At 32.7% G+C, this 23,585-nt stretch overlaps 2 protein-coding genes across 3 annotated transcripts; one reads left to right on the top strand and one right to left on the bottom strand.

Annotated features, from left to right (window-relative positions):
* The first annotated feature begins 2,259 nt into the window (after nucleotides 1-2,259).
* Nucleotides 2,260-4,216, top strand: LOC116006367 (trihelix transcription factor GT-3b-like). Its single transcript, XM_031246706.1, has 2 exons — nucleotides 2,260-2,864; nucleotides 3,331-4,216. The coding sequence occupies exons 1-2, from the start codon at nucleotides 2,547-2,549 to the stop codon at nucleotides 3,868-3,870; spliced, it is 858 nt and encodes a 285-aa protein (XP_031102566.1). The 5' UTR covers nucleotides 2,260-2,546; the 3' UTR covers nucleotides 3,871-4,216.
* Nucleotides 4,217-17,572: 13,356 nt separating this feature from the next.
* Nucleotides 17,573-19,598, bottom strand: LOC116006234. Of its 2 annotated transcripts, none has more exons than XM_031246533.1 (2): nucleotides 18,628-19,598; nucleotides 17,573-18,240 (listed from the first exon to the last, which is right to left on the bottom strand). In XM_031246533.1, exons 1-2 carry the CDS (start codon nucleotides 19,457-19,459, stop codon nucleotides 17,873-17,875), a joined length of 1,200 nt encoding a protein of 399 aa, XP_031102393.1. In that variant the 5' UTR covers nucleotides 19,460-19,598; the 3' UTR covers nucleotides 17,573-17,872. The 2 variants fall into 2 exon arrangements, with proteins under 2 accessions (XP_031102393.1, XP_031102391.1); XM_031246531.1 differs by having other exon boundaries at nucleotides 17,573-18,243; nucleotides 18,628-19,594.
* Between the last annotated feature and the right edge of the window lie 3,987 nt (nucleotides 19,599-23,585).

Genomic DNA, 23,585 nt, shown 5'->3' with positions numbered 1-23,585 from the left:
ATATATATATATATATATATATATATATATATATATATATATATATATATATATATATATATATATATATATATATATATATAAATTCAGATATCTTATTTTATCGTCTGTCCTACTTACTATTCATTGATCAAATTAATTCTTTCTTCTTTATTTATTTCCTTTATTACTTTTTTACTTATTTTTAAAATTTATTTATCTTTTGTGTGTTTAATAGTACTTTTAATGTAGTTTCTAAATATATAATTTTTTATACTAATACAAAACTTAATATTATGAAAAATTGAATTAAAAATAACTTCAGATAAACCTCAGCTCGTTAGTAAATAGTGAGTGCTGATATGATCCATCCATTTGGAAAGATCAACGGTAGATGGTTACGTTGCTTAAAGATACATAAAAAAGTGTTGAGTTAGTTTTATAAATATTGCAAACTTGAAAGTTTGCAATAATTATTAAATTGACCTCATATTTTTCTTTCTTACTAAAATTCTAAACCATTGATGAACATGATGTGTTATTGAAACCAGTCGTCACTTTTTATAGAAGCTGAGGGATTTGCTTTTATTTGAAAAAACCTATATACATACATACATATGTACGTGCGTACATACATACCTAGTTAGTACGTACATACATATGTACATACGTGCATACATACGTCGTACGTACGTAAGTACATATATACGTACGTACGTACGTACATGCATACATACATCTGGTTATTATATGAGTCTGTGTGGATAAATCTGTGTCATTGAATGTTTGAGATCAATAGCCTAAATCTGGCCAACTGTGCAAATGAAGTGCACAATTGGCTAGATCTAAGCTAAAGTTATTGATCTCAGGTATTCAATGGTCCAGATATATCGGACTTATATAACATTGGTGCAGTCACTAGTCCAGATATGTTGCAATTGTTTCTAATAGTAAATAAAGTAATTGTCAAAAAGCTTGTGGTCTAGTGGCACCCACTTATACCCCACATAAGAGGGGGTGACCGGGTTCGAGCCTATACTATATTGTAAAAGAGTCAATAGTACTAAAAAAAGTTGTAATTAAATTTAGGGGTTTAGATTGATATAGAAAATTAGATAGCTTTTGTTAATTAAAAATAAAGAATTTTTTATTATAAATATAATAATTTAAAAAGTAATATATGTTGAATAAAATAGATATAGAGTACCAATGTACAATGTGAATAATGCTTCTAGTTGAGAATGATAATCAATTCATTTTTTGTACTAGAAATAATGCTTATGGTAGATAATTTTTTTTTTTAATATAAATGAACCGTTTAAATTATTATATAAATAATAAATATATTTAGAAAATTAGATGGGTAATAAGTAAATGCTATTCCCAACAATATAATCACCTCTCTTTTTAATGAAAAGAAAAACTTAATGACTTTAAAATCAGGTACTTCAAAAATTTATGGTGCATTTAATATTCGTAATTATAATATCGGGTTTTTATTTTTTATTTTTTTGAAAATTTCCGTAGTTCTTCGTACTCTTTAGTCCGTAACAAACTAACAATCATTATACCATGGACCATAATTTATTGAATTTTTATTATATAGCACGTTTATTTTTACTATATTACATATTTACATGTAATTATATTTTAATACACATTCGTTTTTAGTCCACTATCTAAAAATAAAATTTCAATATACTAAAAATAAATCTACATAGTACTAAAAATAAACTTGTATTTCATAGTAATAATGACAAATTGTGCTATAGACCATGGTTCACATTACAATGTGAACCATAAGTAAATGTTTGTTTTTAATATACACACAGTTTATTTTAATGTATTGAAACTCTGAAAGTCAATTTAATTTGATAATATATCTAAAAATGAATCTTATTCAAGTGGTTTATTTTATAAGGTGGACCTACCATAATTTATAGTATAATGATTGCGGTATAATTTGCCAAAATGGGAATTCTTTGTAATAATTCTTATTAAGTTATAATCCAAGGTATATTAAGAATCCCAAAATTTCCAAACAGGCCTCATCCGTGTAACGGAATCGTCATGGTGACGCGGGGAGAACGCAATATGAATAAGTGTGAAAATTTTTAACGAAAAACTTTTTCCGAGATAATAATAACAAATAATTTTTAAAAAATTGAGGAGAGAGAGAGAGAGAGAGAAATGAGTTAACGCGTAGGGAGATGAGATGTGACTGGGAGAATGGCTGTTTCCTCCTGAGAAGAAGAAAAAGACGATCTTTCATCTTGAGACCTTTCTTTCTTTCTATTCCGATTCCTTAACACGCAAACCGCCGTCTCATCTCTCTCTCTTCGATTCTCTTCTGCCTTTCATAAAAAATTTGGTTTCTTTTTCGCTTTGACATTTTCACACCTACCCTCAGTTTCACACCACCCCACCATATAAAACCCTTCCCCTTTCTCTCCCCCCAATTCTTTTCGATCCCTCACTTTCCTTTCTCTTCGCGCATTTCCTCGATCTTTCGTCTTCTTTCGACCAACCAAACTGGTTGAAACGCCGTATATATCGAGCACGTAGATATGGAGGGTCATCATCCTCCTCATCACCATCCTCATCAGTTGCACCCCCAGGTTTCGCATCTCCAGTATGGCGGCGCCGTGAGTGTAGACGCTAGCGTCGGCGGCGGGAGTGGGGTGGGTGATAGGTTTCCTCAATGGAGTATTCAAGAAACGAGGGATTTCTTGATCATCCGGGCCGAGCTGGATCCGACCTTCATGCAGACCAAACGTAATAAGCTCCTCTGGGAGATCATCGCCTCCAAGATGAAGGAAAAGGGTTACAATCGAAGCGCCGAGCAGTGCAAGTGCAAGTGGAAAAACCTCGTCACTCGTTACAAGGTTTGTATCCATTTCTATATTTAGATTCGAATCCATAGATATATATCTAAGTACTCCATATCTAATAAACCATTAAATTATAAAGAAAAAATGAATCAACAAACCAACTTGCTCATGCTTTGACAAAAGCAGTTGGCTCTCAGTCTAGTAGACTGGTTTGCCCCCAGAATCTTATTCATCAAGAAATTATAATTGTTTTGCTTTCAAAAGAAAAAAGAATGGGTCTTTGGGTAGGTTTTTTTAAGGAAGAAAACATTGGTCAACTACGCTATATGCTTAATTAGGTATGAAGATTCAAACCCTTATATATTACACTTAATGATAATTAATTAATATTAGTCGATTTCTGTTGGTTTATTTGTTGTCTTAAACTGTTATGAACAGATACTATATTGTAACAGAGTCATTAGTATTAAAAAAGCTGTTAATTTGTTAATTAATTAAGGTTCATTTTTGTGTATTGCAGGGATGTGAAACGATGGAGCCGGAAGGGATGAGACAGCAGTTTCCATATTACAACGAGCTGCAAACGATATTCAATGCAAGGATGCAAAGAATGCTGTGGATGGAGGCGGAGGGCGGGAGCAGCACGGGCGGGTCGAAGAAGAAGGCGGCAATGGCGCTGTCGTCGGACGAGGAGGAGGAGAACGAGGAGAGCGAGGGGGAGGCGAAGAGCGGGCGGAAGAAGAGGAAGGTGAAAGGCGGCGGAGGGAGTGGGAGCGGCGTAGCGAATAGTTTGAGGGAGATTTTGGAGGAATTTATGAAGCAGCAGATGCAAATGGAGGCGCAGTGGATGAAGGCGGTGGAGGCGCGGGAGGAGGAGCGGCGGGTAAAGGAGATGGAGTGGCGGCGGACGATGGAGGCGCTGGAGAACGAGCGGGTGATGATGGAGAGGCGGTGGAGGGAGAGGGAGGAGCAGAGGAGGGCGAGGGAGGAGGCCAGGGCGGAGAAGAGAGATACGCTCATCACCGCGCTCTTGAATAAGCTTCGAAGAGAAGACTTATAGGGGTTTTCATCCATGGCGGAACCAAAAAGGGGCATTAGATTGCGGCGGCAATTCATCGGAGAAGAAAAGGCTTAGCCTTTCAGAGGTTTGTCTCCAAACTCTTCAACATTTGATCAAGGAAAGTGTTCCTTTGTTTTTCATGTGTCGCCTTTCTCATCTAACATTAAACAGATCGAACGAACTCATCATGTTCTTCTATACTATGTCCTTCAAGACTTGTCTTGCATTGCAAGTTAGCTTATTAGACTAAAAATTAATCAAAATTTCCTTTCCCCTTATCTTTATATATTCAAAATTGCTGTATTATCAATTTATTATCTTCAAATAAATTTTGGGTATTTATTTATTTTTATCCATATATATATATCTTACGTGTATAAGGCATTAACCATGCATGCAAGGAGGTTCAATACTTGAACCATTCAAATTTTAAAATAATCAACATATGGGTTAGCTTCATGGGCGTAGCTGTGTTTATTATGTGGGTTTTTGGTGTTTTGTGCGTGTTGTTCATTTAATAATTATGTGATATTATGGTTCAAAATTTGGTGTTAGTTTGTGGTTGATCCATATATCCGCGTAAATGCATGGGCGGTCAAATTTGTATTGTGTCGGAACATCTAAGATGGTAGACCCTTTTGTGGTGCCAGGTTGTTTTCATATTCTGTATGTATGTAATGATTGCCCATTTTTCAACCAAGATCTTTGAAGACAAATTTCCCTTCCTAGTGCTCTTCTATCTCATTATCATCATAAATTACAACCTTTTTTTTTTTTTAATACATATAATGGATTATTAGAATCCAAACTACATTCTAAACTCATAAATTACAGCTTGAATTATGCTATAAACCTCTCTTAATTTTTTTTCATCACTATCTGATTGAATTTTTCCCTATTTGATTATAAATAGACTTTTTTTTTTTTAATATATGGGGTCTGCCAATTCATTGGCAAATTATACCATGGATCAGGGTCTACCTTACATTATAGACTTTGTCCAAAAATAACTTTCAAATTTTGTGTCTGTAGTTGATACAGTACATTCTGTATTTGCAGTTGACCTTTTTGTAGTTGTAGCTATCGCAAATATCAAGTTATTTGTTTATATGTACAAAAATTGTTAACCATAGGTATAGAATGTATTAACTAACGTACCGAATTTTTGTATCAGGGTTTACAATGCAATGTGAACCCTAATCCATGATATGACAATTGCAATTCATTGGTGTTCGTCAAGAATTACATTTAGGAGGAGAAAATAACATAATTCATACAACATTTACTAGAGTAGAATACACTTTGAATTATCTAGACATTGATTGAAGAATGTTGATGCATGGGTTATTAGAAGAAATATCTTGAAACTTTTGTCAACTTCTCTAAATACTGTAAAAAAACACAATATGATGCATATATGGTGTAAGATGACAGGTCTGTATATTGTATGATTATGAGAAAGGGTCAATTTGACGATGTTAAAATGGGTATAGTAATCACTCCCACTGCATTGTACATTATTAGGTGGTGGACACTAATAATGAGATTATATCTAGATTCATCCTACACACTATGAAAATTTATTATTAGGAATCATAGGTGGTGGTCACTTTCTGTTTTTTACCTGCACAATATTCTAACTTTCCCCATTGCTAAGGAAAGGATAAAATTACCGGCAGTCAATTTCCAACATTTTGTGGATTGAACACATATGGTGTCATGCCCCACCTGTTTAATGCTGAATACTAGTTATAATTCACTGTAAAAATAAAAATAAAATTGTGTATTTAATTTACTACTTCTAATGGTAAAACTCGTTTTTGGTAGGGTAGTCTCTCAGCTCATTTACGTTGAACAATCAATGATACAAAAAATCAGTATAATTATATTATTGTTTTGATGAAAAATATTTCTCATTATGTCAATTAGTTGTTAGTGTTATGTGTATTGTATATAGGTTTCAGCTTTATTATTTTACTTAACAAGTTATATGATAATTTGTATTACAACTTTTAATTTATTATATTGGTGTGTATCTTTTGTCATTGTACGATTTTGAATTTAATACTTTGCTGAAATGGTAGCATTTTGTATGTTTACTATTATTAGCTTCTTCTTTTATGTGCCAATGAAACTGGGAAATGTTATCCTTGTTTATGAGAACAATTATTGGTCCGAAATTTTATGGATTGTGCATATATTGTCACACTAGAATTGAATTTGAGGCACGTACAATGATTGTTTACAATTATTGGTACTCTCCAAACATGCATATGCGTGCATTACATATTTGTTGTACTTATTGATAATCTCGATATATATATTGTAATGAAAATTATTATACACAATTGCTTGTACATTGCAAAATTTGTTTTAATTTGGTTTTTGAGTTTTGCATTGAAGCTCAAGTGATTGCTTGTAGATTGCCAAATTTGTTGCCAGTCTAGTCTTTTTTGTTACCTATATGAGTTTGAATGAGTCCCTATTTACATTTATGAAGTTCAATATCTTCATTTCTAAATTCAAATTTTTTTGAATTTACCCGTTGGGATTTCTTCATAGGTCAATTGTTGTGTCCCTAGATGTTTTCAAATTTTATGTTGTATTGTAAAATAATCTTTCTCCTTACTTTTAAGTTGATGACTTTTTCCTAGAAATTTTAGTTGCTCATAATGCAGCCTTTTTCATCTATGTCAAAATTTTGATGTATCATTGCTTATAGTAGTGTTTAACCGCTCTTTTTTTTTTTTCTTCTTCTTCTTCTTCTATTTATTTATTTATTTATTTATTTTTGGTTCAAAAGATCAGAGATGTAAATTTTCTCATTAGTTCCTTCGAAAACATACTCTTTTGTTCCTCATATGACTCCGACTGATATCTTCTAAGAGTTAGAGAAGAATATACATTGCATCTTCTCTGTCTCTTATGAGATTTGACCTATACTTTTTAATCTTGATTTAAAGTCTTTTATGTTGTTTTAACTATACCATAGTAGATCCCTTTTTGTATCACAATATTTTTCATTGAAACATATCTTTTATTTTACCATTTTCTCTTTTAATTTGATGACTAAATGTCTTTCCATACAATAAGTTCATGAAGTTTAACAATTGTATCATCTAGTATAGCCTTTATATATATATATATATCTTTTGTTGCTAGATTTTTTCTTTAGAGATAAGTAGATAACTCTACAATATATTATCTCTTTAGATGTATTTAATAGTCTTCTGAGAGCTTTACTTTAAAGATGAGAAACCTCTTATGAGAATATATTTGCGCATTCACTTTTATTTAATTAAGTCGACCAAGTAGTAATAACCCCCTCTCTTTTAATTTAGTTTGTTGATTGTATGTATATATGTCTCTACCAATTGAATGGCGCAATGAATTTTTACTATTTGGGCATTCTATTTTTAGCCTTTATAAATTTTCTTTAAACAAAAAATTACCTAAGGATTTTTGAGTATTCTAATTTCTTAATACTATACATACATAAGCACCATAAAAATTGTAATATTTCTAACAAGGCAAGAGGCTTATATGTTTAAGGGTTTAGATCAGAGTTGAACTTATAAAGGCTTACTCATAGTTATCATATGCTGGTGATGTTAGCATATATATACAAGATCTTTTATTCGATTAATGTAGTATCTATATACATTAAAAGTTTTTTTTATAAATTAACAATTTTCCAGCAAAAGTGTTGCCTTAATCGAGTTGGTATCTTAAGGAAATTTACAAAGTTATTAGAGATGTAAAAGAGTATGCATGCATGCAATTACAATAAGAGACATAAGAGAAAGAAGACAAGCAAAGAAAGAATTATACTCAAGTGCGTATTGAGTTTATATGCAATCAATATATTTCTTTAATTTGAATTTGCCTTAATGATTCATCTCTTGTCTATATATATATATATATATATATATATATATATATATTGTTTACTAGCTAGTTGTGTTAAGAGTTGTACCCATACAATGGACCGAAACTTTAATTTATATATTAAAAAAACAATATATTGTTCTCTAGCTACTTGGATTAATGGTTATATATTCAAAAGATATTAAAATAATTATTAAGCACAAAATTATTAAATTGTTTACTAGCTACTTGGATGAATAATTGTCTATTTCTTCTCTTGTCTAATATTGCTTATATATACTAGCTTCAAATGTCAATCAAATTTCTAGAAAATAATAATTTCAAGAAATAATGGAGCTAATAGTCTCTGCAACGTAACATTTCAAAGACTAATACATACGTCTCATTACAAATTATTGACATTTGTAGCATAATAATAACATGTGACCTAAGAAGCTAATTAACAAAATTCTTTCTTGTTTGATTGGATGAGGAAGACAGATATAAAAAGACAATAAAGTTGAAAAATGTAAAACTACCAAAATGTTTATGTGAATTATTCAAATGTATGTGACTAGTATAGATGGATAACTAACTTCTGAACTTTATTAAGAGTAACGAAATGATTGTATTTAGTACAAATTTAGAGTGTGTCACCACTTGTTACAATTGCTCTGTGTGTGTATATATATATAGCGATGAGTTCAGGTGCAGGGAAGGATTCATGTGCGGTTGTGCGGTTACGCACCTTAAACATTAAAATGGCGCATCTTAAGACACAAACAATGCACCTTAAGCACACATCCAAACAAAGCACCTTAAGAACACAAATCACGCGCACCTAAAGCTTTAGGTCGACATACCTTAAGTACACAAACCACACACCTAAGATTTTAAAACGGCGCACATTAAGTTTCAACACTGACGCACCGCAGCATAAGCATACAAACCAATTCAAACACCTTAAGAAGAAAAATTACGCGCCTAAGCAGCCGCATAGCTGGACCTAAGAAGGTCAACCGCACGGGAACTATATCACACACACGCACACTAGGCTAATAACGGATACAACAACTAGTAGTAATTGTTTGGATTAATTCTCGCACCTTGATCGTTACTGTTGATTGCTTTGGCTCTCATACCTTACTTTAGCGATAATGCCTCCAAGTTAGACCCGAGATCCATATATTGATATCCCATCAAAAAGTATTTTGAATGCTTATATATTTTAATTCTAGCTGGCCAATTTTATATTTGCTCTTTATTTTTTTTTATAATATTTGCAATGCTAATATTATTATAAATGTAGTACATATTTGGGAGAGTCACTACATGCCACTTGACTACAAGGTCATCAAACCTAGCTAGCCTGACATATCTTTATGAATAAAAATATAAATTTAAATATTTTAAAGGTTCAACTAAATAAAAGTTTTTAATTCATAAAATATAAGGATTAAGGAAATGATAACAAATTTTACTTATTATTATTATTATTATTATTATTGCCACAAGAATTATAACATTATTTTATATATTTAATGTATGATTAATGAATGTTATATTGAAAGCTGAATTTATATATATGTAAAAGTTGATGTCACAATATATTGTTTTAATAGATAGATTTTGAAATATCAATGTTATGTATTGGACATGTCAAATGTTTTAATGATTTTAGTAAACAATATTACTATGAATTTGTATTCAATTTTATGAGTTCTAAAAAAAATTAATCGATCAAAATTCAATTCAAGTAACATCCGACTAATTGAAAAATAACCCAGCCTAAAAACATTTTCATGTATTTTGGACAAATTGGTGGTAAGTAATAGGTAAATAGATTAGAAACCTAAAAAGATAGTTATAAGAACAACTATGAGGTCACAAACTCGTATGTTTACTCAACTAAGTTTGCACAATAGTATTCATACAAAAAAAAAGGTTAGATATATATAACTACTTAGAGTGTGTATATATATATATATATATATATATATATATATATATCATTTTTTAAATTATTTTAATCAACATCATACAAGAATAATAGCACAATGGATTAAGTTCTGATACACCCACTAATGTTGTTGGAGAGTTTTAAGGTAGTTGTATTTTTAGAGTTAATTGTGCGAAAGCTTGGAAGGCCAAGTTTAGTACTATCAAAATATGACACTGAATGTTATGTAAGTATAAAAACTAAAATAGAACATTCGCTACTAACTATAACTTTTAGTATAGTATATAATATTTGATCTTGACATACAATTGGTATCGCTACGTGTCCTTCATGTAGTGTCTGAATTTATCGAAGCAATTTTTGGCAATCCACGTACACAATTATTTATAGTGAAGGAAGGAAGGTAGTGCATATGCTCTATTTTATTTATTTATTAATATTACTCCAAATTATGTTTTCTTAAACTTATGGATTAACTCTTCATACACAAAAGAATTGGATCTTTACCTAATATATATGGAGCACGTATCTAGGATAAGATGTAGTTGAATTCAATATAATAAGATGCATTGTGCATGTACTAAACATGAACTGCAATCACTTTACCTATCTTTGTTGAAAAGTCTTTAATGTTTATTAAGTTTTAAGTTTTGGTATTAATTTTATGGCAAAAACTCTTTTGAGACGGTCTTGCGGATCTTCATCTGACCTGTCGGGTTCCTTATAATAAGTATTGATATATGCCAATGTTTAGTTATCTAATATAAAACTCAAAATTACATTATAGAAAGACGTTAGGATCAAGTGCGAGTCCTGCTTGCTTTGGATGAAGTTTTTATCTTTTTTTTTTATTTTTTTTTGGGTGCAAAGATTCAAACCATTGCATCAAAATTATATTTTAAAATCCATACTAATAATCACCACAACTGTTTAGATATATAAATTTAGGATGGGAAGTCATACTATTCGTGTTTTAATTAAAATAATGATTGACTCGTCAAAAATTAGGTATTCGATTAGGCGTTTTAATCTTGACTCTAGGCGGCTGATATCGTCCAATCTATATTACGCAATTATGATATACTTTTAGACCGGTGACTTAATTGATTTTTATTAGATGAACCCGACAATCACATACTCCATACAATGTAACACACAATACAGTAAGCATGGAGTGAGAGTAAAATCAAAGACAAAACAACAAAAGAACTTTAAAAAAAAATTAAAAAAGAAAAGGAATGGAAACGCGGAGTATTGACCCCTTGGAATATAATTTGAATCGTCATATATTTCGCTTTCCCTTAGCCCGCCCGCAACTCCTTTGACAAAAACGATGAAGATGAGACATAGGGACCGGACCGGTAGGGCTAAACTAAGCCAGTTGCCAAATCACGACACATTTTTAAAAAATATTAATTATACCCACATTAATTAATTAATTAATTTAAAACAATTATATATTAAATTAATGAAATAATTCGTGCTGACATCGATAGATCTTGAATTTGCTGCTTTAGCCCTACACAGGTCAGCATCAGAATTTCGAGGACAAGGGTATTGGGTTTGTCAAAGCTACGTCCATGACTTGGCTGGTTTTTTCCTCGTCTTTGTTTTGTTTTATTTTTGTTTTAATTTTATGTAATGTGACTAATGTCTAACAACGTTTGAAAATTTTTCCAAAGATACTCTGTTTCTTCCTTTTGTACTGTATATAATGCGTGTGTTTATTTATTATATTGTTGCTTCCGTTATGTGCTGCATATGTCATGTACTTTGCGTACAAGAATTCAGTACTTGTTTATTATAGAGAATGAACTTTTGGTTTTTAGATTATTGTAGGGTAAAAATAAATTTAATTTGTGTGTTATTATCTTGAGTTGATGAGTTATCAGTATAGTAGTGCATTTGGTTATTTTGTTCATATGTAACATTGATCAAAACTAGTAATATATTGCTTTGTTTACTTCTTATTTCTCTTCCTCCACCCAAATTATAATCTAACGTACTCCACAAGTTAGTGACTAGATACATTAATATTATATTAGACCACTAAACTCTATTAAACTAATATTTTTTTTTAAAAAAATTATATTAATAGGATTATGTGGTTTGTGTTTCTGACAACTAAAATAAATTTGAAGTTGGACTCCTAATTTTTTTTTTTAAATAACAGAGAAATTGGAGGTAAATTTCATTAAATTAATAACGTTATTTTCCTCTCGATGACATGAGAATACAATTATTTTTATTTATTAGTTATTGTGAATAATCCGTCCCACTCATTGTTAAAAAAAAAACTACTTATTAATCATATATAAAATGATCCAATCAAATATTGTTACATGAGGATCTAAAATTAAGATGGAAATGTACCCATTTCATTAATATATAGCTTGTCATTGTTAGATTTTCGTGGATGATTAAATATGAAATTGTAACCCAACTTATCAGTTCAAAGAATGTTGTCAAATTATTTGTTCAACGATAAATTTGAAAATGACATTATAATTAAAGATTAAATTAGATATATGTAATTATTTAAAAAAAAAAAAAAAAAAGAAGAAGAAGAAGAAGAGGTATATGTACTAACTTTAATATTTGAGGTTTAAATATTAGTCTGTCATGCTAAAATTATTGGTAGTTTACTGTTTAATTGTTATATACTTAGCATTTTGAATTTTGATGATAAAAGACAGGGCATTAGCACTTAAATATTGTTTGACAACATTGTTAAATACTAGACTTTATGAATAACCTGGGAATTAATTTAAACAAGTTCTGATCATCACGTGACTACGTAAACATACGTACATATAGTTTATCATAAAAACAGATTTAACGCATACACAATACCTTCAACTACTTAATTAAATACATTTGACAGATCGACTTTAATTTCATTCAAACTAATATTCCGTGCATCGATTGTAGGTAATGTAAAATAACGTTGGTTTGACTAAAGACAACTCCCTTCTAGACTCATGCATGATTACATGCAATAAATTAAACTAAGTCTTGAGGTAAGACTTTTATGATGTTCACTTTACCGTTTTGGTTTAATTTTTTTAAAACGTTGCATGCCATGTGTTCTGGTTTGATGGCTTCTCCACCTGTTGCGTTGAACAGTGTGGCATGGTATCAATGGTTTTCATGGTCTGGTCAACCGACTTTGTTTGGGATTCGGAGGTTGTTGGGGATTGGGGGTCGGTGAGGAGATGAGATGGAAATCAATTCCAACATAAAATTTGAGAAATTGATGAGTGGGTTAGTTAAGACGTTTTACCACCGTCAAGCCAACCAACATCCGCATTGGCCAATTTTTACTTTCGACCCTGGAGTTTTTCCATTATTACTAATGGTAAATAGAAAATTTCGTTATGGTTCATGACTCAGTAGAAAAGGCTAAATATTGATGCACACAAAGAATGTGTCCACTTTAGGCATAATTTTCACACTGTTATTACCGAGATTCGAACTTTAGTTTTTTCTTCTAAATATTACCTACTGAACTAATAAACTAAACTCGTGTGGGCCAATAAATACAATACTTATAGTATGTATTGTTGTATTTTGTACTATTGACACCGATATTGATTGGTACCACAAATTTTGATTATATATAATATGTATTTACTATTTTAAATTATTATTTAAGGGATATTTTGAGTAATGAGGTAAACATTTTAAAAATAAAGACAATGCATTTACACAAGGTATTTTTTGTAGAAGGTAAAACTTCTTCTTTGAATGTTAGTATGCAATTTTTGATATTTTCCTAAATGACTATCCAAGGTATTTGGGCACTTCGGGTGATAAGGGAAACTCTCAATTATTAATTGAGGGTTTATATTGGCTATCCTCGCTTATGTGTAATAACACGCAAATCATATTTGAGAGGTAAATTGTACTAAGAAAATTTGTGTGACGGGTTCAACCACGAAGATATTGACAAGAGTTGAATATGTGGCCTTAAGTGCGAGAATCATGGTTTACTTACTACACCACCCCTTTCGGTGCCGGTAGTTGGGTACTTTGATCACATGGCTGTGGTTTTTTTTTTTTTTTTGAATACTAAAATGTTCACCACTGAGATCAAATAATTGGATAAGCATGATTTGCAAGATTGTTAAGTAGATTAGTTGACAATCTGATCCAGCCCACAAATAATATATGGGCAGCCCAAACCCATGTAAATGGGTTAGGCTAGGGTTGAGTAATGGAATGGGTCTGAAACTCTGAACCATAATCCAATTAAATTGTTATAGTCACTGATTAGCCATAAGGAAAGAGGATTAAAAAAAATCAAGTATTACAAGTGCATTTCATTCTCGATGGACAAACACCTATGTAGTCGTCCTACAATATCAGTTGGAGTTCTAGTAGAGGATGGATAGAAAATTCACCTACTTTATTTTGTTCTCAGAATCCATATATGCACAAATCAAACCTCCCATTGTCACTTCACAACATTCCTACACGATTACATTCATCCAGCAAATTAATAAAAGGACCTTGTAGCCCAGGACTTAACGTAGTAGTTCGTCACCTGACTTGATGTCATGACGGAAGACGACTGTGAGGGTTTGAATCCTACTGAAAACATCGATAGGAAAAAGACTCAAAATAATGGAAGGTGTAGATTGGATCCCTTGTACGTACATGAAGATTAAGGTATGATCGATGTGTTAATTGTGTGACTTGCGATTAACCTATGCTGTGGCTCTAGGAACAGGATCTATGGGAATAATAAAATGACATTGGAGCATATATAATAGGGATGTCAATTGTACTCGTACCCGACGGGGAACCCGATTCTCCGCCCCTACGGGGGAGGGGATGGGGACAAAAATAGGGGATCGGAGATGGGGATGGGGGTAATTTTGAATTCCCCGGCGAGGATGGGGAGTACTCTCCCCGCCCCGTCCCGTCCCCGAAATATATATATATATATATATATATATATATATGTATATGTATGTATGTATGTATGTATAGCCACACAACACACACATATGTATTACTTTGTGTATAATATATATAATTTTAGAAGTATTATTGTCATTGTACGTCATGCTTATGAAATGCATATTTAGGTAACATGTTTTATTGCAAAATATTAAAAACTACTTTAAATTGGAGATAAACATATACGCGCTATTTATTTAAATATTTTTAATGTTTAATTTTTAAATTTTTTATAACTTATAAACGGGGTGGGGATTCTCCGTCCCCGAATAATCTCCATGGGGATGGGGATGGGGGATTTTTCCCTTCCCCAGCGGGGATGGGGACGGGGACGGGGAATGGAGAAAAAAATCGGGGCGGGGATGGGGGTATGTCCCCCGCCCCCACTCCGCCCCGTTGACATCCCTAATATATAATAACTCTAGTCACATAATTCAATTCACCAACAATTCCAAATTGCATTCTAATTTAAAAGTCTTTAAAACTTCATATAAGTCTTAATTCACCCCTAACATAATTTAACATATATCCATCATTCCACACAAATAGGAGGATCATATCCTTGAGGATTTCACAGAATTCAACTCTGCTTCAACAACATTATTGCAAGAGCCAATGCTAAAGGTAAACCCCACCACTTTAAATCTTGTAGTATCATCCAAGTTTAATTTATGTATAGGGAATTGAAGAGTTCAGATGATAATATGTTACTACGTAGAAAGTGATGATTGATCTTATCCATCCATCTAAGTACATCAATAGTTAAGCTTAGTTAAAAACTAATAGGAAAAAGGTGAGTTATTTTTATAAATATTGCTAACTTGAAATTTTACAATAAGTATAAAATTGACCATGTGTTATTTTTATTAAAATTCTCAATCAGTGATGAACCATCATTGGTAGTTGAGATCAATCTTCACTTTTACAGAAAAGGGTTGTTCTTATTTGAACATGCCCACATTGTGTGTGCGCGCATGTATTGTATACGGACATACGGTAACTTAAATTATAGTAATAATTTAGCCTCAAAGTAATGGTAATGATTAATAAATAGTAACATTGTCCATGAATTATTCAAAAAATAATGACAATGATTTATGCTCAAAATTTAATCGAACAATTTACACTATATTCAAGTTCAACCATATAACTTTATCTTGTAATTTTATTTTACTATATATTATAAACCTCTAACCTCAACGGTTTAAGTTTCTCAATATAATTCATGTTCCAATTAAGCTATATGACTTGACTAGGAAACCTCCAATCTGAATAGAATAATTATTAATTACGGACTCCAGACAAATGCCAATATTAAGTACTTGTAATAAAAGAGCATAAGACCAAAGTGAGAAAAATGGACAAAAGAAAAAAGGCTGAAAAAGACGAGAGATATATGTATTTTTTTTAGAAGTTGGCTGCAAGTCGCTATCATCCCTAAAACCAACCAATTTTTCTACATTTATAAATACAGTAAATCCATGGAGGAGGAGGATGAGGAGACCCAAGAAAAAGTGAGAAGCCAGAACAACTCTCTGATCTGACAAGTATGCAAAAGGAGGAATCAACTTTAATTTTTTCCTTCAGCGATTTCCAATGGTTTATTTTATTTATTTGTTTTTGATAATTCAGGTTTATTATATCCTGGATTCTAAGTGTTGGGTAGCGGCTTGAAAGGTCGAGTCTAGCATCCTGTTATCGAAAAGTGATGTTGACCGCTACGGGAGTATGTATGAGGAAATATAGTTGTGCTTTCGCTGTTAGCAATAACTTTTAACGTAGTGCTAAACCTTGGATCATGAAAATTGGTATTAAAGCATGTGAGAGTATAAAGAAATAAGGCTGTGGAACAACCCCACATAGTTAAGGTCTCTATATTTTTATTCATATGATATTATAAATTAATAAAAGTTTTTTTTTAGTTTTTTTTTTTTAAGTAGGGATTGTTCTTTATTGTGATGATGAGTCCAAGCGCAGAAGAAGGCCGAATTGGTAAGATAGGTAACAATAGTTTGGGCAAGTGAACCCTCCAAGCATAACACAATTTAAATAGTATATGGAAAATCACATATGTACTCCTATTGAGTAAAACTCCTGTCATGTGTCATGACTTGATTTATAGAAGAGAAAGAAAATAATAAAATTGTAATTCACCAATTTTTCTAGATGAATCAGAATATGACACGAAATCTAAAAGTAAAAAATAAGAGTATGTATAATATTATTCTTAGGCCCTCCCCATTAGTCAATTTTGCACAAGTTTTAATGAGCTTTTTGACATGGTGAGGGAGAGAGGAAAATGGTATTTACTGCAAATGAGGAGGTTTTGAAGGTTTTAGTGGGCCCCAGCATGAGAAAGGACGGCCCTCACGCACGCGTGAGGTGCAGTCCTCACGCCCAGGCAGGCACGTAAATTCATTATTTTAGTTTTTTTCTTTTCAGGTTTATATTTTGTTTTATTCTTCTTTTTATTTATTTTTTCTTCCACCTCATTTTCTCTTTCCTAATTAAATTTACAAAAATTCCTTAAAAATCACACCAAAATTTTAACTATTGAGGAAAGTCTTGATATAATAGGTAGCGTCTGTTAGATATGTCCCCCTATCATTCTTTAGTCTTTTCCATCATTTTCTTCCCATGTATACCTAGGGCTCCACTATGCAAAACACTTTGCCTTTTTGAAGAGGACTTTTCTACTAAGAAGCTGAGGGAGCAAAATGATAAATATGACTCTCGTACTTAAAAGTTCGCGTGAACACCCTTAGTAAGATTGCACCACTATCTTTTATCTATCTCTTTTTGGTACTTAGTACATTTATTTCCATAAAATTTGCTCATTATCTACCATATTTATATATCTTGGCCAAGTACTTAATATATAAAAGTAGGTACGTTGGGCAAACAGCTAACTATATAAAATTCCAACCATCATGAATTATATATTATACAAAAGAATTGTGCCAATGTGTTTTGGCCTGCAGGCTAAAAAACAATAACATTTCTTGATAGGAAACAGAAATATTCATTGAACTCTTTCTTCTCACTATCATTCTTAACACTACTACCATTACAAGTAATTGCCAGAGATCAAGAGGAACACCTTTCACACTCTGCCAGTTTTGCTATTTAAAATTCTGCCCAGATTTCAAGGACTAGGTACGTATTTCACACATTGTACACATATATAATAAAATTCTATTAGTTACAACGTCAAATTCTTGATTTTTTGTGCATTATCACAAGTTCACCGACAACATCGTTCAGAAGAACATCCAAAATTTGTTGCCCAAAATGCATGCATATCTCCTCTGAATCCTCCAACTGTAACCCTCCACCACCACCTACCCACCAATACTCGCTCGCGTTTTCTTCCGCCAATCTGCAGATTTCTAATAACGTTTTCTCGTCAGAGCCAGCTGTTTCTTGTTTCCTCGCTCTGCAAACGTTTTCTACCACTGTTTTCGGCGCCTGGTCGTTGATGATGAACGCCTTGTCAGCCGTTCTCATATGCTTCTGAACTGCGTTCCTGGGCTTGAGATGTTCTTTCTTTGAAGATTTTTGCAGTTTCCCAGAATTCTCTGCTGCAAAGAATGCCAAAAATAAGATAGAGAAATTATTGTTTTTGTGCAATTGGATTATTGAACTTAAAAAAGTGTGCAGTCGAATCATCAAATAAAAAAAATATGTGAGATTGAGATATTTTTATTATTTCTTTTTATGCAATTTAACTATTTAAGTTGAATACATTTTAGTCATTTATCCCAACTAGTATTACAGAAGAAAAGGTGATTCTGAATACAAAAATTATAAAAAATGACTCAGTTGCTTGGTTATAGTTTAATCGTACAGATTTTAAGTTCGGTGATTCAATTATACAGAAGTGATAAGTTTAGTGTTTGTATTTTGGCACTTGGTTTTTTAAGAAATTAAGATTAAAAAAAAAAGGATTTGAATGAATTTGTTACCTGACTTTGCTGGGGAACTTTTAGGATGATCAAGAATTGAGGCATATTCAGGCTGGATTCTATTGTTCCCTACATATCTGCTCTTCTTCTTCTTCTTCCTAGGAGTAGCAGGATTTGGTTCTATGGAAACTCTCCTGGAATCTACTGGTTTCTTCACTGCCCTTTTCTCCTTCAAACCTAAACTCTCTTTTCTGTTAACATCAACAACGTTATTAGGATTCCTCCTCCTACCTGGAACGCTGACTTCAACACTCCTCTTTGACGGCGCCTCCGTTAACCTCTCAGTTGACTTCTTCTTCTTCACAAGACTCGTCTTCTCCGCCTTCTTGAGCTTCACTTCTGGAAAACTCACGACATGATGTTTTTGCGGCGGCATTTCCTCTTTTCTGGTCTCATCTCGCGAATCGAAACACAGTACGAGGAAATCGTGTTTTTCTTTATCGAACCCAATAGCTTCTCGGAACGACATGGAAGTTCGGACTCTCCTGTGTTGGGCTTCCCCTGAAAGCCCAATCTGAGGCAAGAAATCGATGAAGTTCACTGATCTGCTCCGGAGAAACGACCCGAACGGCCGGCCTTTCGAAACCATTAAATCCGGCATGGATTCCAGGCCCATCAGTCTTGCTACTACGCCCGGATTTCTGCCATTATTGCCCTGATTATGATCAGAATTTACAGAGGATTCTTGCCGGCGGTGAAAGAAGGCCTCGGCGTCCTGGTCGGGTAGTTGATCGGAAGGATGGGTTGGGAGACTCCTGCTGCATAGAATCCGGCTTAGGATGCCGGAGAAACACTTGCCGGAAGTTGCATCATCCGGTGACGTCCCGCCCATGTGCTCTTGCTGGTTTGCTAATTTATGGCGTTAGACTAGTTCTAGTATTACACTGTGAGGAAACACAACAATATATGTAGTAGGGGGTATGAGAGTTAAGAGGCTAGGTTGGTCTACAACACTTATGTTAAACATTAAACAATGTTGTACTAGAGATTATTCATTCTTGTCTCATTTAAGATTAATTATATTCATTTATAAATACCTTGACAGACATACTTATAATTGCATGTATAAAAGATGGATGGAGTATTTATATTTGGCGCAACAATTACAATAATTAAAGATTTTACAATATTAGTGCTGATGAGACCCCGTTCATAATGTTTACACTTAGAAAGTTAGAGATGGTATAAGTTCGACTGTTACTAATAATACAGTACTAATGATGAGACCAGACCTATAGTGTTTACACTTGGAGAGTTAAAGATGATATAAGTTTGACGGTTACTAATAATACAGTACTAATTTGACTTTATCTCTGTATAAAAAATATTTGGTATACTTTAATTAATTAGAGTTATTGTCATTAATTATTATAATTGTAGCTTGGAGTAACTTTTTTGGACATTTATAAGTTGTTATAGTTGTAATTGAGTTATTATTCGAATAAAGAAAACTCTATTGAATTAGTACTACTTAATCTGACTAAACTAGATTTAACTTTATTTATTTATTTTTATTATAAAGAAATGAGTAGCAACGTAACACAGTATACGTTAGTACAGTGACAATCTTAACATAAATACTGGTAAATTGGATTTGAGATTATTGTGTTGATGCAAGTATTATTTAATTTCTTAGACTTAGTCTCATATTATGTTATGAGTAGTTGGAAGAAAAAATCAATGTTTTGAATCTTGTGGCGCCATGTAAGTATAAAAATATTTGGAGGGATTTTATAGGGTACAGATAAATGTCACTGTTATCATAATATATAATTCCTTCATTAGAGAAAAGAAGAAGAAAAACACAACATCTTATAGTCAAGTGATATTGATATATGAAAATGCCATAAGCTTAATCTTCAATTGCTTCAAATGTTAAGTAACGATTTGCATTTCCGACAATGATATATATATGACTGGATAATTGGGCATTAGCACTGACCCAAATCATCAGCAGTTCTGCACTGACCCGAAGACAAGACAACGTAACGGATGTTCAAACTAGCCGTTCAGCACTTCACTCCAGCTCAACGGCTCCTCAGCACCCTTAGCATTAACGCTTTATTACTGTATTGAGGAAGATAAAAAGATGCTCACAACACTGGCAGAGGGACGACATTCTTACTAGACTAGAACACACACTGAATTGAGCATTGTATTGAACACAAATATTGTGCTCAACATTTCACCACTGTACTCAACACTATAGAAATACTAATACTCAAAATATACTGGTAACACATATTTACCGTCAATATGCATTTTTTTTATCTGAAAGGATGGTAACTCCAACCAAACCTAAAAGTAAAACTTACAAAACTCTAAGAATCTTACGGCCTTTTGAACTCTCAAAATGCCTTCATTTAGAATCTATTCGAGCACATTAAACCTACCTCAGAGACCCCTCTCTACTACAATGCAATATTTGTACCACTTCCATATGAGAGTGTAACTAGGTGTCACTAGACCGCAAGGTCTTGACACACACGCCATTTTTAATCCTTATAGAATAGACTAGAGCTCAGCCTCTTTTATCTTACGAGAGCTAAAATTACTCCATGAGGTGGTAAAATTTTATTAAGGTATATTTTAAATAATAATTTGTTATGTTAATATTTATATACACGTACTCACCAATTGAGTAGGAAAAATAAAGTATTGCATTTAAGAAAGTGTCCGGGGGATTGATATGATAATTCTTTGTGAAAATTATTTATGTGAAATAATGGCAAGATGCTAGCAAACTTGGAGTCAACCAAGGCATGGAAAACGTACCCTTTTGTGTCTTTTGGGGTCTTGAATTTATTATATAAAATAGGGAGCTTAAGTGAGCTGAGTCGTTGGTTCACATCACATTAATAGGAAAACCGTGGACCGACAATTGCTGCCTCACGTTCTTGCAGTGCTTAATATAATGGTACTACTAATATTCCTACCTAGCTTTTACACCTATATATATAACCCCACAATTAATTTGTATTCTCATGTTTTTACTTAAAGTCCAATATCAATTTTCATCTTATTTAACACCTAGCTATTAATGTCAAAGACCTTGTAGTTTAGTGGCATCCGGTTGCACCCCAATATGGGAAGAGGTGGGTTCGAGCCTTAGTAAGCTTTTTATTATTAAGCTGTAAGAGATTTTTTGAATCCCAACCCTTAGGGCCCCCACGCTCTGGCGGTTTAGTCCGACAGGAACACAGAGGTTAGACTTTTGCTTACTACACACAAGAAGTCCCCTCACTTTGAGAGGTTATTCTCGCACTGTCACGGGTGAGACTCAATTCTTGATTTTTTTTCTTAAATTTTTCTTAAATTTCACTCATGTGATCAATTAAGCTGCTCGTGCAGACTATTAAAAGTATTAATCTTACATACACCCGCTTTAAATAGAATTTCTAGTCAAATTTGTCGGTAAAATTTGCATCCTCATAATGCAATAATAAATATTAATTTTGGTGATAAATTGTATGATATTGGGAATAGATATCCCACATATATGGTACGTATAACACATTGGCAAGTGCATTTTTTGATTAAAGAAAGGAGCAAAGTTGAAGAGGAGTGGATGGTTGGTAGGTGCATGAAATTTAAAGAAGCTATATATCTAGCAAGCTTAGCTGTGAAAATTGGAAAGCGGAGAAATGAAAGGAGGTGAGAATAGTGGGAACGCGTTTTGGTGTTTTTCCATGGAAGATAAAGATAGGCGGCATGCAGCAGTAGTTGTTGACTTTTGGTGGTTTTCACAGGGTCCGCTGTGTCTGTCACCCTTCTTTGGTCTTCCCCTCTGTCTATTTATGTGGTCCTTACTTTTTTGTGTCTTCATCTCACCGACTTCTTCAATAACTAATTACTTATTTCACTGCTCAAATCCACATCATTTACTCTATTTTATATATTCTTTATTCATATGATTTGGGTTGATTAGGTTTTTTTTTTTTTTTTTTTTTTTTTTTAAACATTCACCGCCACCATCACACTACCACCACTACTACTATTACCACCACCACCATTACCAGTATCACCACTACATGTTAGACATGTATGTCCTAGAGCGCTAGAAGCTAATATTTATTATTTTGGACATTGATTTCTTATTAAATAAATATAATAAATAAATATTTTTATTTATTTTATTTTGATTTAATTAACATTTGATATTATTCAATACAGTCTTCTTAATTCTTCATTTTTAAGAGTTAAAAATATGGGTGACGAAGAATTTATTAATGAAGTATTGTAAAAATGTTTCTATTCATAGGAATTCTAATTGGGCATTATAATTTTGACAAGTCTAGCATATTGTCCTTCTTATATTGAGTCTCATGTCATTCCGTATGAGATACAGAGATTGGACATGTGGATAATTGTTAGAGAGCAAGTCATTGAACAATGACGGGTTACAACGTACCAGATGGTGTTTACCTACGTGTCATCGGTACGCTTTATGTTACAAATATGCAATAGTCATTTGACTTGAGACAACATGGTTGTCTCGTACATATGGTACGGTAGACTAGTGTTTGTCAGTATACGTCTTTTATTCTCTTAGGGGGCTATAAGTGTACTTGGTGGTTAGTTCAGTATTGTACGGAGATTTGTGTGGGTTCAATAGAGGATCCATCGCCTTGAGGTAACAAGGTTGTTCAAATCTATTCAATAATCTTACAACGAAAATCTCTGGTCAGATCTGGTCAGAACATGAAGTCCAACTTCAATATACTCTGACCAGATCTGACCAGAGATTTTCGTTGTAAGATTATTGAATAGATTTGAACAACCTTTGTCTGATTAGGAACATGTGTTGTGTGGAAGGAGGATGTTGCATGATATATATTTGTAATAGAAATGTTCATTATAATATATATAAATATATTTCAGTATCAACTAGGTAGTCATGACATACTGTATGTTAGGTGTCACTCATGACTTACGAGTTAGGGTTTTTATGTAGATGA

Source organism: Ipomoea triloba, chromosome 15, assembly GCF_003576645.1.
Source record: "Ipomoea triloba cultivar NCNSP0323 chromosome 15, ASM357664v1".
In the NCBI taxonomy this organism is placed as follows: domain Eukaryota; kingdom Viridiplantae; phylum Streptophyta; class Magnoliopsida; order Solanales; family Convolvulaceae; genus Ipomoea; species Ipomoea triloba.
Note: the sequence above shows the minus strand (reverse complement) of the source record. Positions and strands in the feature narration are given on the sequence as shown.

Bases quoted from the DNA above. Each gene is read 5' to 3' on its own strand.
- LOC116006367 (XM_031246706.1), top strand. From the start codon at position 2,547: ATGGAGGGTCATCATCCTCCTCATCACCATCCTCATCAGTTGCACCCC. The intron at 2,865-3,330 runs GTTTGTATCCAT...TGTGTATTGCAG, and splicing joins ACCTCGTCACTCGTTACAAG to GGATGTGAAACGATGGAGCC.
- LOC116006234 (XM_031246531.1), bottom strand. From the start codon at position 19,459: ATGGGCGGGACGTCACCGGATGATGCAACTTCCGGCAAGTGTTTCTCC. The intron at 18,244-18,627 runs GTAACAAATTCA...CATTCTTTGCAG, and splicing joins AAGTTCCCCAGCAAAGTCAG to CAGAGAATTCTGGGAAACTG.